The sequence below is a fragment of the Periophthalmus magnuspinnatus genome, chromosome 7 (genome assembly GCF_009829125.3).
Source record: "Periophthalmus magnuspinnatus isolate fPerMag1 chromosome 7, fPerMag1.2.pri, whole genome shotgun sequence".
Classification (NCBI taxonomy): Eukaryota; Metazoa; Chordata; class Actinopteri; order Gobiiformes; family Gobiidae; genus Periophthalmus; species Periophthalmus magnuspinnatus.
The window spans coordinates 33512341-33530698 of record NC_047132.1 but is presented as its reverse complement, the minus strand read 5'-3'; the positions used below and the strand labels follow the sequence as shown (position 1 = coordinate 33530698).

Below are 18358 nucleotides of genomic sequence, written 5' to 3'. Positions count from 1 at the left end.
ACTAATAAAATAATAATGTATTGATGTCACCATTCAATTATTTAAGTGTTATTGTAATATTATAGAGGTATTAAAGTTGCATCAGTTGTTGTTAATGTTGTAGCCTTAAATATAGGCTTCAGGTTATGAAAATAATAATACAAACTATATAATAATACATCAAAATAAATAAATTGCATCCAGTGGCTTAATGTAGTTGCTGATGAACTCCTTAAGAGGACGCTGGGGAGTCATTGCATTAAGCTATTAAAAAAAACACAACAGACCAAGTCACTCCAAGGACACTTTAATTTATCAGTAGCAATAAATATTCACATCTCAATTCTCTATTCTTCCAAAACACACATAGGCCTATACACACATGAATACAATTTAAACATGTGTTTAAAATAATTTTAATAAATGCACCAATGTAAAGTTTTCATTGTTGCACTGCTGACATTAGCACATCCTCGCTCCTTCAGTCGAAATTATAATAAATGAAAAGAAATTCATTTCTTTTGGCCTTCATATCTCTGTATGTACACAGGCAGTCACATGCACATATCTGAAAACATAATGGCAGTATATGTTATGAGAAGCTTATATAATTATATTATGTACATTCAGGTTTATACAATATAATCTATTGAATAAGTGCTGACATATTCATGCAAAAGAGTCAAAGACACGGTAAAGGAATAGCACAAACGTTCATATTTTTATCTCACATTCTCTCCATAGAAGTCTCATTCAAGTCTTCTAAGTTTTCTTGCCATTTTAAGACAATGTTTCCATAAGAAGTCTGACCTTTGTTCATCTGTGTTACCAAAAAGGCTCCAGTGCCTCAAATGTAGTAGCAAAAGGGGAAACACAAAAGCTGAAGGCTATTTTACATTCTTGACATTTCAAACAAAGCCCTGCTCTGGATGCAAAGGCATCTGAAAATATATAAAGATCTCTAATGGCAAGAAAGGGAGAATTAGAAAAAGGCCATTAAGTTCAGACATCACATGTGCAAAATCACAAAACCTCAGGTCAAATCGTGCGTCTTTAAAACATAGTTCAACGTAAAATGAAGGTCAAAGGGTCAAAGGTCACAGGTGGCACAGAGAAGAAAAAATCTGCTATTCCACATTTGAGATTTAAATTATGAAAAGGTTTGTAATAAACACACAAACCTCAAAACAAGTTTAGATTTGGTGATGGAAAATCACATTCATTATTTTAAATACTTAGATAAATTACAAATTAATTTTGTAAAAAGACCGGGGGAACACTTCACATTAGATCGCCCTCGAGGGGCTATGGCAAAATGTGGAGACTTATATGTGCATAAACTTTCTATAACCACTTACATACATCTGCCGATATAGTCACTGATCAAAACAGAACAATATTCATCATACTCATAGCAGGTATATTATAATAACAATAAAACAGCAAAAAGCTTTGGAAACATTCAAATTAAATTAATGATTGTATCTTTGAGTCTCAAACTCCGCATTAATGTGTTTAAAGCCAGGTGGCCTTGTGTAACTGAGCCTTAAGCAAAAGACAAGGAAACCGTGCACTCGTTTCATAGTTTTAAACAAAGCAAAAATCTGAGGTCTTACTATTTTTTGTTTGAGAAAAAAAATGCCACGAAGCAGGACCTGCGAGAATCGACAGACGTCATAAAGCCAAGTAAATTATTGCAAAGTCAGAGACATGTTGGCGACCCTGGCAGACTTCTTTTGTGTTCCCTGTGTAAAGCAGCTGAAGGTACAACATGGTCTGGATCTGTCACATTATCACAAAGATACTGCACATGTAAATAGTCTTATCATGTTTAATTAGACTCTGAACAATTCAAACTCAAGATATATATAAGTATATAGTTTTTCATCTTATGGCTATAGACTTTTCTGATTGTGTGTCGGCGCATTTCAAATGTTCTTGTTCGCGGCTCCTCCTACATGTGAGGGAACCGCAGGTGGAAGTAGCAGAGGCGGAGCAGGCTGCGTTTCCTCTTGTCCGTCACGCCGCTGCTGTTACTCTCTGTGCGAGACGCTTTGACCCGCCCCCTGGCTCTGTGCTCCAGCCGCTCGTCCGAGCGCTGGCTCCGGGACCAAGTCCGATTCACACTACGGTACTTATCCGGTTGATAGGTTTGGATTTGGAGCTGCCCGCGGTACCTGTCGCCCCAGCCCCCGTCGCCGATGGCGCCTGCTGAGGCGGCCCGGGGTGCTGGGGGGGGTGAGGGGAGAGAGGGGTAAGAGGGGTAAGGGGGGACGAAGGGGGGGGTAAAGGGGAGTGCGGTGGGGGAGGGGGGATAGAAGAAAGAGGAGGGTACTGGGGCAGATACGGGCCGGCGGAGGCTGCGTGATGCGCATTCACGGTAGCGGACGGTAGATTGTGGGGCAGAGTACCGAATATGAAGTGTGTTTGGTGGCTGGAGTGTGTACCCGGGTGTGGTGTGTGCACGTGCCCGGGGTGGGTTTGGGAGTGTGCGTGGGGGTGCGGGTGGGAATGGGACAGGGTTAGCGGCGGTTTGGTACCAGGGCCGCCGCCCCCTCTGACTGAGTGTGTGGGCTGTACGTGGTACAAGGCCAGGGGGTTCTGGGAATGCTGGGAGTGAGGAGAAAGGGGCGGGGGACACCCCACCACCATGTTGCCGAAGCGACCCTGAAGCCCATGCTGGGAGAGCTGGGAGAGATGGGCCAGCTGCGGGTGCGGCGTAAGCGGCGGCGGGCCGAGGGGGGGCCGACAGGGTAGCGGGCCTCTCTGTAAGGTAAGAGGGGATACTCCTTGTAAAGGTGGAGGGATAGGCTGGACGTGGTAACGATGGTGATGGTAGTAAGGTGGAGGCGGCTGCACGGTGTTGGCGTGACAGTACTGTGCGTGCAGGGCTTGAATCTTGGTAGGGCCCCCCTCTAGTTGGCACAGAGATGATGGGGAGTGAGGAGGGGGCCCCCCTGTGGTCGGCGGGGGGACAGGTGCGGGGTACTGTGGCCCCGGTGGAATAAGGGGCCCAGGTGGTTTGGCGCGCTTGCTGCCGAATAGTGAGCCCAGGAAAGAGCCGCTGTTGTTGCTGCCGCTCCCCCCAGGGCCGCTCCCCGCTCCTGCTCTCTCTACACTGCTGGAGACTCCCCCAACTCCTGTCCCAGCAGTGGTATGTTGCTGCCCCGGCCCACCCCCCACCCCCGTTCCGGGGCTCAGGATGGGGCGGTGAGGCCGGAAGTCTTCTGATCCATAACATCCAGAGACAACCCCAGGCACTGCGTAACGCTGGTGCGGCTGTGGGCTGCTAATGACAGAGCCCTGGGAACAAACACGAGGAACAAGTGCTCAGGCATGAAGCCGCTATAACACGACAAACTATTACAAAACTATTACAAAACTATTACGAAACTATTACACGAGAGACAGGCAAACAAACATCATCACAGAGCAAAGCTCAGAGAGAGTTAAAGAGCGACTTTAGCAGAGAAACACTTGTCACGATAACACACTGTGAAGTTTGATATATCACTGAAGTAAATACTGAAAGTAATTTATGTCACTGAGATAATGAGCCTAAAGATCTAAAATCTAAATGTACACTGTCATTAAATCATGAGCGGCAATAAATAAACAGAAGAATGAAACACACAGATTTGATCATAATCCTGAAAAATAACCAAACCTTCTCAGTAGAACAGAGAAAAACACTGACCCATAAAAAAGGTTCTGAAATCTAAAATGTCCTGAACTCTGAGTCCATATCGTGATTATCGTGACAGAAACACAGCCACATCTTCAAACTTACTTCCATGGTACTGTCCAGAGAACCAACACTGTTCCTGCGCCCACGCTTCCCTGCTCCCAGCACCAAGAGGAAAGAGTCAGACGTGAAAGAGTGCACAGGGCAAAGAATGAGAAACACAGGCTGTATTTACAGATGACAGATCAGTGAATAGTCCCGCCTCCCCGTTAACCCCGCTGATAAAGAGGGGCCGGTCCAGGAGGCGTGTGGGCGGAGCTCACCTGTCTCGGAGAGGTCCCTGAGTGAAGAGCTGAGCGCGGTGCGTTTGAGGCCCTCGCCCATGGAGCAGTTGTCGTCAAAGCTCGTTCTTCCCAAAGAGCCATTGACGACTTCGCTCTTCAGGCCGACACCCCCCACCACACCTCCCGTCAGCAGGCTCGGGCGCATCACACCTTTCTGTTTCTCCAACTCAGCTGTCAGACGCACGAGAAGTATCAACGAATGAATTAAAATACATGGAAACGAATCCCACACACTCGTCACTGTTGTTTTAAACAGCGAAGCCAAACACTCGGAAAATAATGAATTGATTTCCTCGTCGTCTATAAACTCACATTATCCCTGCGAATATAAAACGCACAACTACAGCGTTTGTTTGTATTTTCTTTAAAGAGGAGGTATTTTACTTCTCTGGGGCATTAACTGTAACATAAAACTCATTTAAATCACTGTGTTTCCTTTTAATGTTTTGAAAATGTTATATTCACTGAAAATAAAGTATTAACATGTTTTATAAGTCCCTCCTCTCCCTTTGCTCTCTGTGCTAAGCCCCTCCCCCTTCAGAGCACAATCACAACACAATCAGCTGCATCGCACTAATGAAACTGCTGCACATCACACCAGGTTTGTGAAGTTGTATTGTACAGTTTTGTGTCATGTTTTTGTATATTTATGGAGACTTGTCGTGTGGACCGTAGGTGATGTAGACCTGTGGGCGGAGCTTTGCACAGACTTGTACCACTAACCATAAGGAGGGTTCAAATAGGGCCCAGGAGAGATCACTGGATGACTCAAACATGCATGAATGACATCTACAACGTCTTCAGACTTGTTTTTGATGAGGAACAGCGTTAGAACATGAAGGACGTAAAAACAGAATCGATTTAGCATAAAACTGCTTCTTTAACTCGCCAAATGTGAGGGTGTCTTGGGCTTTTTGTACTTAACAAAAATACATACAAAAATATAAATAAGTGAATGTATCTTAAACGTATCACAAATGTTTATTACACAAACTGACTCTTGTAGCTTTAATCCATGTTCTAACGCTGTTTCCTCCTCAAAAACAGACTTGGAGTTGTGTTTTGTTTCATTCACACATGTTTGAGTCACACTTTATTATTAGTCTGTAACATCTACAAAGCTCAAACGCTCTGTTCCACCTTGTGATGTCATCAAGTGGTAGTTTCCAAGTGAACAGCTCCTTTTACCTTTAGTTCAGTCGAGATAAGTGGCAACTCCAGGACTGAAATGATCCAAATGATTCTATAAATGAAGGTGTGTGGAGTTTAAAAACACAGTGGAGCACTTCCTGTATCACCACATGATGACATCACAAGGTGGAACGGAGTGTTTTTAGTTTGAGAGAAGAACTCAGCCTAAATCTGCAGGTTTGTGTGTTAAACATGTGAGAATGAAACAAAACACAACTCCAGGTCTGTGTGTGACGAGGAAACGACATTTGAACAGATCAGAGAATAGTGTAATATGGGCCCTTTAAACAGTGTAATACGGGCCCTTTAAGTTAATATGGGCCTTTTAAATAGTGTAATTTGGGCCCTTTAAACATTGACTTCAGCATAAGAAAACTGTAGTCTGCACTTTAACCACTAGATGTCGCCCACAGCACACGTGTCACTCACATTCCACTCTGTATTTCTCCATCTCCTGCACTTCGGCGATGCTCTCCCTGAGGTCGCTCACAAAGCGAGTTCGGTCCTGCTGACTGGGCGCCATGAACACAATGAGAACCTTTCTTTCTCCGCCCAGGACGGCCGAGGTCAGGCGAATACCGTGGGGGTAATCTGAAGGAGGGTAAACGGGACACAGGGTCAAACGCGGCTCGTCGTAAACAGACTGTACGGACACGGGGCTTACATGAGTTCTGAAACATGTGCACTTGCATCTCAACCAAAGGAAACGACTGTCTGAAACTGTACGTCACTGAGGTTTTCTTCTTCTGGAAAATTTTGGTCACCTGTGGAAAGAGAAAAAACAAGATAAATGATTGGCAAGGTTTGAGAAGACATCACAACATCACAACATTCTACAGTCTAGAATCTGTCCTGTGTAAAAATGAAAGTGACTTCAGCCCCGACAGAAGCAGACGCCGCAGAAGGTCAGAGCAGACGTCACATTAACCAGAGAAAAGAAAGATTTATGCAGAGATTTTGCAAATACAGTGGTCCCTGGTTTATGTTCTAAAAATAACCCGAAACAGGCGAAATCCGTGAAGTATCAGCTTTATTTTGTACATTGTTCTCTATGTTTTTGTCTGTAAAACCCCTCACCACACACTTTATACACTTTTCTCACACAGGCGTTAACATTTTCTCACATTTCTCTCTCGTTTAAACTCTCTCAAAGTTCAAACCTTCGTAGGCGTCTTTGTCGGTGCAGAACGTTTCATCGACATTGTGGGTTTTGTCGGGGAGAAAACAAATTGCAAACGTACAGCACTTCAGAGTCACACTGAGATACAACGTTTATGTAAATTTGTCTGAACACATTCTGTACTGGACAGGAGACACGGCACGGAGGAGACTGATGGACAATGGTCTACAGTCCAACAGCCAATCAGGACGCACGACACAATGGTCTACAGTCCAACAGCCAATCAGGACGCACGACACAATGGTCTACAGTCCAACAGCCAATCAGGACGCACGACACAATGGTCTACAGTCCAACAGCCAATCAGGACGCACGACACAATGGTCTACAGTCCAACAGCCAATCAGGACGCACGACACAATGGTCTACAGTCCAACAGCCAATCAGGACTAGAAAAATGAGCAAAACAGTGAGACCACAAAAGGTGAACCACGATATAATGAGGGACAACTGTATTTATTTTTCATTGTTTTGTGACTTTGTGCTGTTTTTTCAATTTATTTTTTAAATCCATGTCAAGGCTCCAAAGACGACACAGCGTTTTGTGTTTACATGGATCATTTAAGTTCAGCTTTAATTCATTTGAACGAGACCTTCAAACTCAACGTTATTCTTTTTTTAAGTTCAAAATGTTCAAAATGTGTTCATTACATAAACATTTTCTCTGTGGCTCTTCTGTTTATACAAAGTGTAAAGGTAAAAAAAACAAACAACTATATATACAGTGTTATCTTCATTTTAGATTTTCTTTTCCCTTGAAACCAGGTCAAAATGGCTCTTTGGGGGTTAAAGGTCGCCGACCCCTGTTCTATGGTGACAGAGCCTTTTCTGTGGCAGCACCGAGACTATGGAACAGCGCCCCCTGTCTGTCAGATCCGTAGATTAGTTTTGTGTTGACTTTTATGTGAATCACTTAGTGCAAGTCTTTCTTTCTTTATTCTTTATTTGTCAGGGACCGTGGACAAATTCATTAATCCTACAAAAGAAAAGATGATTTGTACGAGATTTAGCTCCTGCTACTTTCCATGTGCAGGCCCTGGACAGGTGAACACACGTTAAAATACACATTTCTTTACAAAAGTAGTTTTAAATGTGCTAAAAATAAATATATCTAATTTGTTGTTCAGTCTTAGCCACAAACCCCTTGTTACGTCGCTAGTTTCCACCTGAACACACAGCCTTACAGACGTTTTTTAGATGAAAACAGCATGAACAGTCTGATGTTGTTCTGTTTTTACAATACACTTTTTGGGTGGGGAAAGAAAATGTACTCAGAAAAAGTGTGAATATTGTGAGTTGAACAGCCTCGCCCCAGCCCCCCCTCACGTACACCCCCGTCAAATATAATTTAATAGGAAGAGGGTCCAATTCTGAGCTCCTTTAAGACCCGGGCCCGGACCAACAGACCCCTTCGCCCCCCCCCCGTAGACTGGCCCTGCCCACCTCCGGGTTCAAGAAGTAAAATGGAAACCCAACGTGTGTGTTACTCTGTCTCAGTTCGACGGTTGCACACTTCCATGTACCGTTTGAAGGACCCGGCTGTCGAAGTGCGCTCCTCCACGTAGTCTCCGTCGACCACCACACGGAGGAGCGCCCTTTGCCAACATGTGTGTGGCCGTGTCTCAATTCGACGGGTGCATAATTCAAAATGCCGATGGAGGGCGCTCCTCTGTGTCGCCTCCATCGACTGCAAAGTCCACGCCGAAATGGGACAAGCCAACACCGCGGAACGTACGTCGACCTCTGTCCGTGCGCTTATGTTACCCTGCAGCAACCGTGATGGCTGCCAATTCATGACGTTTATAATGAATTCCAAAATAATTACAGTTTTACTTTTAATTCTTTATTATTTCATAGAAGAAGACTCAAGGTGTCGTCATTATTGCAGCTGTTTATTTCTGTTTAAATTGAATGAAGTAGGGAATTAATCTTTCCCTTTGAATATCAATTGGCAAATATAACGATTAAAGTGATTTCTTACGCTTCGTTCACGGCCGATCTCCATGGAAACGCGGGGCACATTTGTCGGCCACGTTCGTTGGGTGCATGTTACGTAAGTGTCCTTTAAAATGCGGCCGACAAAGTGTGAAACGACCTGTGTGTATGAGAGCGAGCGCACTGTCGCTGACTCACCACTAGGAGGTCGTTGAACAGAAAAACCTCGCGCTGGTGCACTCCGGTCCTCTGAGGCCGGTTCGGGTCGGGCACCTCGTAGAGTTGGCAGCAGCAGACGAGCCGACGATGAGGAAGAGACAGCACCTGTGAACAACAACGACACTGAATCAAACGGTCGTAAACATGACGCTAACGACAGTCGCACAACGCTAACAGCCAGCGGTGGAAAGAACCTCAAATTTAAATCCCTGACGGTTTGTTCTGCTCACTAGCGCCTCACAGTGGTCACGTGATGCAGCTGATTTAACCAGGTTTTGGTGCTGCGTTTCCACCATAGACTGTATATATAAATGGACATACCTAACCTGCTAGCTCAAAACGCTCTGTTCCACTTTGTGATGTCATGAGGTGGTAGTTTCCAACTTCACTTTTACCTTTAGCTCAGCAGAGATAAGTGGTAATTCCAGAGCTGAAATCATCCAAATGATTCTAGAAATGAAGACGGATGGAGTTTAAAAACACGTAGCACTTCCTGTGTCGCCACTTGATGACATCACAAGGTGGAACAGAGTGTTTTTTTTATGTTTGAGAGAAGAAATCAGCCTAAATCTGCAGGGTTTGTGTGTTAAACATGTGAGAATGAAACAAAACACAACTCGAGGTCTGTTTGTGACGAGGAAACATGAAAAAAGATCAGAAAATAGTTTAATATGGGCCCTTTAAGGTAATATGGGCCCTTTAACAATAGTAAAGTTCAACATTAGTGGGACATTACTTCTAAGTGAGCCTGTTTTAATTAAAAAGAGATAAATATTTAGCTAATGACGTCATGTTGGCATTTGAAAACACTGAGGGAGGGGCTAAAGTGCGCACTGGCTTTTTTCCCACTATGACTCTTTCCACAGCTTGCACTTGGGACACGTGGTCATCGTTCGTCCGGAGTTCCCATTTCTGAATCCGCTGGTAGATTCCAACAAGCAAGTCTCTCGGGATATCCTGCCCATTGTCTACACCTTGGGAAAAAAGCATTGAAACAGATGAACTTTATCGAGAAACAGGAGCAGACAGAAAGTTTCCAGGACGTGCGCACGAATCACCTCTGAGATTCTTGATGAAATCGTCCAGTTTCATCTTCCTCTCGGCTTTGACGTTGGGGCTGTACATGTCGGTGTTGAGGAGGATGATGGCGAAGGCGAGGATGAAGATGGTGTCTGGGTTTTGAAACTGTCGGACGAGGGTCGGGTTGCAGACGCAGTACCTCTGACTGCCACACAACACAAACATATTTTAAGTTAACAAGGAAAACTTTGCTGGTTTCAGACGATTTCACAGCGTGCGAGTCTGAGGAGTCATTTCTTCTTGTTACGGAGGGAAACAAAGTGTGATTTTGTGATGCCAAATATAGTTTGAGTTGTTTTTAGACTTTGGTGACGAATGTTAGACTCTGGGGGGGAGATGTAAAGGGAAACACCAGATCCTACAGATACCGACTTTATGTTGTTGTGATGAAATGTCGCCATAAATGGAGTAGGTTTAGTGCCACTACACTGTTTTCAGGACTTTGGATTATAAATGTATTGATAATTCTTTCTATCAGCGTTAAGTCTAAGTTTGTTGTGAGTGACATTTAAATATTTCCTTCCCTCAGGACTCACCTAAACGCTTCAATGAGCCGCTCCACCTTCTGAGCTTCTCCTTGAACTTTGATCTGAGCCTGAAATTTCCTCAGAGCGTCGTCGAGGTCCATCCCTGAGAAATCCATCTCATCCACCACACAACTGTAAAACAGAGGACACAGAGGGCACGTTACAGCGCCCCCCTGAGACGCACTCACCTCACCGCGCCCCCCTGAGACGCACTCACCTCACCGCGCCCCCCTGAGACGCACTCACCTCACAGCGCCCCCCTGAGGCGCACTCACCTCACCGCGCCCCCTGAGACACATCCGCACTCAGAGCTTACTAATAATTTATGTTTTGTGAGTAAAGGTCACAGTGACCAAGGCTGCAGTTTCCTCTGTTTGTACAAGTGCACACACACACACACACACACCCCGACACACACACACACACGCACACACACTGGAGCTCATAATTATACTTTTGTCATTGTTCTTTTCCACTTTGTGGATACTCACTCTAAAACGTCTTTGTTGAACTGTTTTTGTCGATTTCCGAGAAACTCTCCGATCATTTGTCGGCTCAGACCTTTCCGCTCCAGGATGAAGCGAGCGATGCCGACGGGAGTGTCTGATACAAACCCTCGTTCTATGAGGTACTGGATCCCTTTCTCTGGCTTCCTGTAGAAGTACATAAATATTATATTTACACATGTATAATGTACGTGGTTGTATCATTTCGTGCTTTTCTTACTTGTTGAACAGATTGAGACCGATGCGATACTGTCGTCTCTGGACCACGTCACTGTTGAAAGGCGGAGAGTCCCAGCTGTGGCGGCTCTCTCTCTGATACGTCTGTTTGCCCAGCGGTGGGAGGGGCTCCCGGAGGCTGTCCTGGGACGAGGAGCCGGAGCTGCAGTTGACCGTCTCGTTGGAGTTTGTTGTGGAGTTTAGTGAGTCATTGTCTCCGTCTGAACAGCAGGGCTGCTCCAAACCACCAGGGGGCAGCACTGTGGAGGACGAGGAGGACAGCGGTGTGGTGGGGGGCTGCTGAGGAGAGGAAGAGGAGGAGGGAGTGTCGGGGTACTGGTGGTGGTGGATGGGGTGGTGGTGATGATGATGGGCCACTACCTGGTGAGGGATGTGGGACGGGATGGGCCGGCCCGCGGGCCGCGTCTGGCCCTGCGCGGCGGCCGTAGACGAGGGGCGCGTCCCGGTGCCCGGGGAGTGTTTAAGGGTTCCCTGAGGGGAGCCTGAGACCCCAGACTCCTGTTCGTACACCAGCTGTCTGCTGAGAGAGCCGCGGTCCGAGCGGTCGCTCATGTCCACGGAGCTGTCGCTGGGCGGTTCGATGGTGAGCAGAGGCAGGTGAGTTCCTCTCAGTCTGTAGTCCCGACACTCTGTGCAGGGCGTGCTGCGGCGGCTGTTACTGCTCCCTCCCCCCTCTGTGTCCCTGCTGTCCTCCCGTACCCCCACGCCTGTCCCGGGGCCCCAGTACTCTGTGTCTGTGCTGCTGGGGGCCCGGTCCAGGGACAGAGGGGAGGAGGGCATCCCGTCGTCCATGTACAGCGTGACGTCGCTGTAGGAGGTGGCGGTGCTGTCTCCGTGCATACTCAGCCCCCCGCCGGGACCCCGGGGCCTGTCCCCGAGCCCCCTCTGAGAGGACGGGTTACTGCCGCTGCTCCACACGCACTCCCCAAAGTCCTCGCTCAGGCCCCCGCCCTCGCGGCTGCCCTCCTGAGAGTCATTACGACTGGTGCGGCAGGTGAGGGCATCGTCGATGGAATCAGCCAGTGACTTCACCTGGACAAAACAAGATTCAGGAGTCACTTTTACTTTGAATCGACTCTCTTTATTTACTGTGACCACACATGTGCAGCTGTGGGACGCTCTGGACCTAAGGTCTGTACCTGTTTGGAGAAGGAGTCCTCCAGGTGGGTGTAGTCTCCGGAGCAGTCTGCGTCTGGGGAGTGGGGGGGTCCGATGGCCACGCTGTGGGTGAAGCTGGTCTGCGTTTGGGCCTGCTGCTGCGGCTGGCGCTCGTCAAAGGAATACTGCAGCCTCATGTTGGACAGGATGATGCGGCGGGTCATGCGGCTCTCGGAGGCGGAGCTTCGGAGCCGTTCGAAGTTCTTGTTCATGCGATACTGCCTGAAGGCCGTCTGAATGGTACGCGCCGCTCTGCGACTTACAAACGAGCCTCCGTACTTTCTCTCCAACATCTCCACCTGTAACAGAGAGTCCCATGTTCATGAAACTGTAACGAGACAAAAACGTTTCATTTGTACCTTTTTGTCCTGCAGATCTGTTGAAAGCTCATAACTGTCGGACAGGGCCTTGCATCTCTTGTTCTCCTCCTCTTCCTGCTTACGCAGGGCCAGACTGGCCGGTTGGTGGCGAGTCCGCAGCGCCCAGGCCAAGCTGGCGGAGTTGGAGGTCGGGACACATGTGGGGCCCCTGGAGCCCGGGGCAGAGGTGTCGGTGAAGCGGTCAGCGCCGCGTAGGTACGGCGAGGGGACGAAGGAGGTGTCTTTGTGAGAGCTGGAGTCTGGACACTGGGAGTCTCCTTCCACACTGCACAGAAACAGAGGGTCAGAGGTCAGAGGGTCAGAGGGTCAGAGGGTCAGAGGGTCATAGCAGCGTCCAGCAGCTCTGGACTGTATAAGGTCAAACTCACGTGTAGACTTTAGAGCGGCGAGGGATTAGCCATTTCTTTGAGGAGCCCATGATCACAGGTTTTATATTTATGAGGAGCAAACTAAAGCACAGACATAAACACCTCTGATCACGACCTTTGACCCCAAAAGGAGCTGATCCACTTTGAGTTAATCCAGAGGCCGTCACTGCATCTCGTTAAAACACTCTCCCTGTTTTTTCAGTTAGTCACACGGAGCGGCTGGAGCCATTTCCAGAGTTATTTGGCTGAAAATCACACACCAGCGACGCCGCGCTGAGAGGAAAGACCTGGTTGTTATGGTAACAGCAGGTGCAAAAGCACCTGTAGCCTTGAGAGCGCCACGAAACACAGCAATTATCACATTCTGCCACATTCACTGTCACTCACACGTTTACCTCAAAAAAAAAGGAAAGAATAACAAATGGAAACAATCTCTGGAATAAAAGTCCCACATCTCTCAGGTTTAAATATAATCCAAACATCCAGAGTGAGTGCAGTTTGAGAGACGCTAAAGTCACAAACTGCAGCCCACATTTCCTCCTTGTATAAGCCACACCCCCTCGTATAAGCCACGCCCCTTCAGCCAGCACTGCCCAGCAGCTCCATAAACGGACATGTGGGAATAAGACTGTGCTGGAGCTTCACAATGAGACTATTGAAACACAGTCTGAGGGTCAACACGAGGGTCAATATGTCAACGATTATTGTTCAAGATGATCACTTTTATCGATAATCGTCAATGTTCAGGCCACGACACAAACTTAAAGAAAAAAACAGTAACCGTGAGAATTATACGGAACAAAAATAAGTCATTTTGATTCAGTCTGTGCTCCAAAAAAGTACAGTTCATGTAAAGTTCTGTTTATCTAATAATAATAACACGTGTAACGCCCTCTACAGGCTGGAAAAAGCACTGCAATCAGTCACTATTTGCCACGGCTGCCCTGGGACAGAGTGACTTTGAGTTCATAAACCAGGAACAGACTGAAAGAAGATAGAGAAACGAAAGAAATGAGAAATGAGAGAAATGGGAAAAACAACAGAAATGAGAGAAGAAATTAGAGAAAGAAGAGAAAATGGAGGATCTCACTGTTCGTTCTTGGGGTCAATAATTGTGAATAATTCTTATGTCTCTGTTTTTTTCTCATAAAAAGCCAAACACTAAACTTTGAAATCATGACACACACACACATATATACACACACACACCCCTACCTACACACACACCCCCACACATACACACACAGACACACACACACTTGTTCTTATTCTGAGTCTGACTGAATCTCGAGGTCTGAACATGAAACTGAGCTGGGACCTTCTGGCCCTGAGCAGATCCAGCTCATAATGTGTTTGTTGACAGGAAATCCTGAGCCGGACTTTGTTTCTCCGGCCCATTATTGGACCGGCCCATTATTGGACCGGCCCATTATTCTGCACAGGAGTCACATGTTTCATAGAAGGCGCCGCCACTCGAGAAAAAAGCACAGAACACGGTCGAAAATACTTTTACCTCCAACATCCAGAACTGTGTGTTCAGTTTCCCTCTGTTCAGTTTTAGCACAAATCCAAACTTTCTATTTTTAAAGCTTCTAGAAACGAATTCAGCTAAACAAACAAAACAAATTAACAAACAAAAGCAGAGAGAAAACGAACAGAAAGACTGAACAGAACTCAAATAATCACCGTGGAGACGAGGTTTGTGCAGTAAAACTAAATCAAAATCCAGGTTCAGAGACGTGTTTCCATAGATTTATTTATGTGACAAACACGAGGTCACATGATCAGACCTCCTCCTCCATCGACTCACCCAGATGCATTCTGGTCCATCTGTCACAGACGAGGACTGAGCGAGTCTGACGTCGCCACAGCTTCAGCTCCAAATGAAGCTCAACGAGGCTAACAGTTATAGCGGCTAATCTGGAGCAGAGTTCTATATTTGGAATTCTGACCACGAGTGTCATAGCAACCAAAGAGCCAATCAGGAGCGAGTTTGTTGAAGGTAACGCCCCTTCCCGCCCACATCACTGGTTTAGCGACGCTGTCCAAAGTTCTTCCTCATTTCCTTTGCCTCCTAATGATTCATCACTGAGTTTAGAACATTTCACAACTTTAAGAGCGAAATCTGCCGTCACAGTAATGCTAACAAACAATAGCATGCTAACAGTGCACTTTCCGATTCTCTGAGGACAAAACGCGGTTTGGATATCGGCTTCCAAATATCGGTTCAGTCGATATCCTGGCTGGACGTGTACAGTGATGTAATAAATCTATGTGCAGGTCGTGTCTGACACAAAAAGTCTCGTAATGTTTGAATTTCTGTTGTTGTTTGAAATAATTAACAGCTCCATAAACGTTTGGATCAGTTTTGTCTTATTTTATTTTAGTTTAAAGGAAATAAATGCTGTTTTCAGTCTCTGGTATCGGCTGATATCAGGAATCATAGTATCGAAATCGTTAACAGAGCTGAAAAACGAGTGTGACGTCGCAACGCTGTCAATCAAACCTGTTGCTAACGCTAATGCTAACGCTAACAGGAGCGACCTCGGGGAAAGAAGGACCTGATTTGTCTGTTATTAATGTTCATATCTTGATTTACAGACACAATAGTGAAATAAAAACCCCAGGATCATGTAGAGGGTTAATACGAACATTTAAGACCAGAATGACGAGTCTTTTTCAATATAAAGTGAATCGGAGCCAGAGTCGATGGAGCAGGAAGTGCACACATGATCACTTCCTGTTTGGAACGTGGCGGCTAGCAGGTTAGCTATGTCCATTTATATAAACAATCAATGTGTAGTTCCACCTGTGTCCTGCAGGCCCCACAGAATAAAACAGAAACAGAAACGTCGCTAAAATAAACAACAATAAAAACAAATAAATGAAATATTAACACGGCAAAACATAAAAGCTAAATATGCAAATGAACCAAAACTAAACTAGTAAACTAATAAAATCATCTTTGGATAAACAAAATAGGCAAATATCTCTAAATCTGTCTTATCTACACGTAATAAAAATCATGCAAATTTACAATATTTTTGCATTTGTATTTGAAACAATCTGCTCTAATTTCAAAACCTCAGAACGTCACAAACAAAAAACAAAACGACACAGTGACACAGACTTTTTGAGACTTTTTGGCTCATAAAGGCTCTGACAGGAGAGCCCTCGGTTTGCATATGCGCTCGGACCAAACCACCGAGCCACCGCGGAGCTCACAGCTTTTCTATTTGACTTTGCAGAATCCGTTCTCTTGCCTCCTCCTCGACTCCTTAAATAGAGGAGCGGAGGGAGGAGGGAGGAGGGGGTTGCCTGGTGACGGGGCCGTTGGATGCTCGTGGGCGTGAGGCGGTTGTTAGGATGAGTAGTTGCTATGACGATGTATTGGCTGTGATCATCATCATAGTGGTGGGTGGTGAATATGCTCTACAGGTTGTGAATGGCAATTTGCACATTACTTATCTGGTTATAAAAATATTTCAAAGAACCTCCAGATTTGTCGAAGAAAACGGGAACGAAACGAAGAAACTGTTTTGATTTTTACTATAATTCATGATTTATGTTTTAATATTAGCACCGTGTTTAAAGTTTATGTTTTAAGAGCAAAAAAAACAACTGAGAAAAACAGGAAAACTACAGGGTGAGCAGAGGGAGGGCATCTGACACAGAGGGAGGGCATCTGACACAGAGGGAGGGCATCTGACACACAGGGAGGGCATCTGACACAGAAGGAGGGCATCTGACACACAGAGGGAGGGCATCTGACACACGGGGAGGGCATCTGACACAGAGGGAGGGCATCTGACACACAGGGAGGGCATCTGACACACAGAGGGAGGGCATCTGACACAGAGGGAGGGCATCTGACACACAGAGGGAGGGCATCTGACACAGAAGGAGGGCATCTGACACACAGGGAGGGCATCTGACACAGAAGGAGGGCATCTGACACAGAGGGAGGGCATCTGACACACAGGGAGGGCATCTGACACACAGAGGTGACGTCTCTTCTCTGTGGTTTTGGTCTTCTTCTTGTGTTTGTATCGGTTCATATCAGGGATTGATAGAAACAAAAGCCAAAGTATCGGTATCGGGGCTGTAAAAGCTGTATCGATGCATCCAGAGCCGTTTTGAGCCGTGCAGAGGAGCAACAGAGGAGCAGCAGAGGAGCAGCAGAGGAGCAGCAGAGGAGCAGCAGAGGAGCAGCAGAGGAGCAACAGAGGAGCAGCAGGGGACTCAACATGACGCAGTTTCCTGCTTCAGGAACAGAAGGAATTTGGACTGAACCCAAAAAAAACTGTAATGTCGCCAAACAGGTCGATTTTATTTTTAGCTAGCATTAAACAGCTAGCGTTGAACAGCTAGCTCTTATGGAAATTTCATCTTTTGCTAATGTTCAGGATTGGCGTGTCGTGTCATTTTCTGCTAAATCTACTTTTTGTGTCTTTCTCTCATGTTTTCACTCTGTCCCTCGTCAAAATCACGTCAGGTTTGACATGTCTGAGTCATCTAGAGATCTCTCCTGGGCCCTATTCAAACACTATTACAGTTAGTACGAGGCTGTACAAGGCTCCGCCCACAAGTCTACATCACCCGTGCTCCGCCCACAACATCCCTCCATAAACATACAACAATGTGATACACAACTGTACACTACAACTTCACAAACCTGACACGATGTTGTTAATACCAGAGACATGTAATACAAGTTAAGTTTTATGAACACACACACCGACACACATGAACACACACCGACACACCCCCACACATGAACACACACACACACAGAAACACCCCGACACGCACACACACACACACCCACACACACACACACACACACACACACACATTCTGAAGTGAACATTTTGCTCTAAGTAAAAAATGAAATACAGTTGAGATGATTTTTAAATTGTGTGCAGTGGTCAGTTTATGTAAAAATGTCCAGAGAACACGCCGTAACTATAGATACGTCTGAGCGTGTGTGTGTGTGCGTGTGGGCGTGTGTGTGTGTGTGGGCGTGTCGGCCTGTGTGTGTGTGGGCGTGCGTGTGTGTGTGAGCGTGGGTGTGTGTGTGTGTGTGTGGGCGTGTCGGCCTGTGTGTGTGTGGGCGGGGCCGTTTCATAACGCTTCTCCCGATGGCTCTGGATGAATCTAAAACCTGAGACGCAGATTTGTCATTTCGTTGTGGATAAAGTTTTTCTTCTACGTCAAATGTTTGATGTTTTGTCTTTACTCACTGCAGGAGCGCCACCTGCTGGTCTTTGCCTGCAGCACGAAAATAAACACAACCAGTCAAAAGTTTGGACACGTCCTCTCATTCAGGGTTTTCTTTTCTCTTTATTTTTCTACTTTCTGCATTTTATAAACACAGATGACATCACATTTATGAAGTACATCTATGGAGTTATGAAGAAACAAGTTATAACTCTACCAAATATTATTTTTTATATTTTATTTTCAAAGTGTCCTTCCTTTTCTTTGACAAAAAATATGATTTCAATAGTTTTCTTTACTAAACTGAACGTGTGTATTTTAACGACATGATGTAAAACAGACGTGACAA

General features: G+C 46.0%; 1 protein-coding gene across 5 annotated transcripts in view; it reads right to left on the bottom strand.

Annotated features, from left to right (window-relative positions):
- Positions 1-271: 271 nt before the first annotated feature.
- Positions 272-18358, bottom strand: part of iqsec2b (IQ motif and Sec7 domain ArfGEF 2b) — a 50922-nt gene continuing 32835 nt past the window's right edge. Inside the window, exons 1-14 of one of the 5 annotated variants that reach the window (XM_033969204.2) lie at positions 12790-13265; positions 12401-12686; positions 12023-12340; positions 10867-11915; positions 10632-10793; positions 10150-10272; positions 9592-9758; positions 9368-9507; positions 8513-8638; positions 5864-5963; positions 5629-5790; positions 3988-4179; positions 3770-3819; positions 272-3282 (exon numbers count right to left, since the gene is read on the bottom strand). In XM_033969204.2, the coding sequence (XP_033825095.1) occupies positions 2101-3282; positions 3770-3819; positions 3988-4179; positions 5629-5790; positions 5864-5963; positions 8513-8638; positions 9368-9507; positions 9592-9758; positions 10150-10272; positions 10632-10793; positions 10867-11915; positions 12023-12340; positions 12401-12686; positions 12790-12839 (4107 nt within the window). In that variant the 5' untranslated portion in view covers positions 12840-13265 and the 3' untranslated portion in view covers positions 272-2100. Of the gene's footprint in view, positions 3283-3769; positions 3820-3987; positions 4180-5628; positions 5791-5863; positions 5964-8512; positions 8639-9367; positions 9508-9591; positions 9759-10149; positions 10273-10631; positions 10794-10866; positions 11916-12022; positions 12341-12400; positions 12687-12789; positions 13266-18358 lie in introns of those variants that run through there. The other 4 variants (XM_055222992.1, XM_055222991.1, XM_055222990.1 and 1 more) reach the window with 4 other exon arrangements.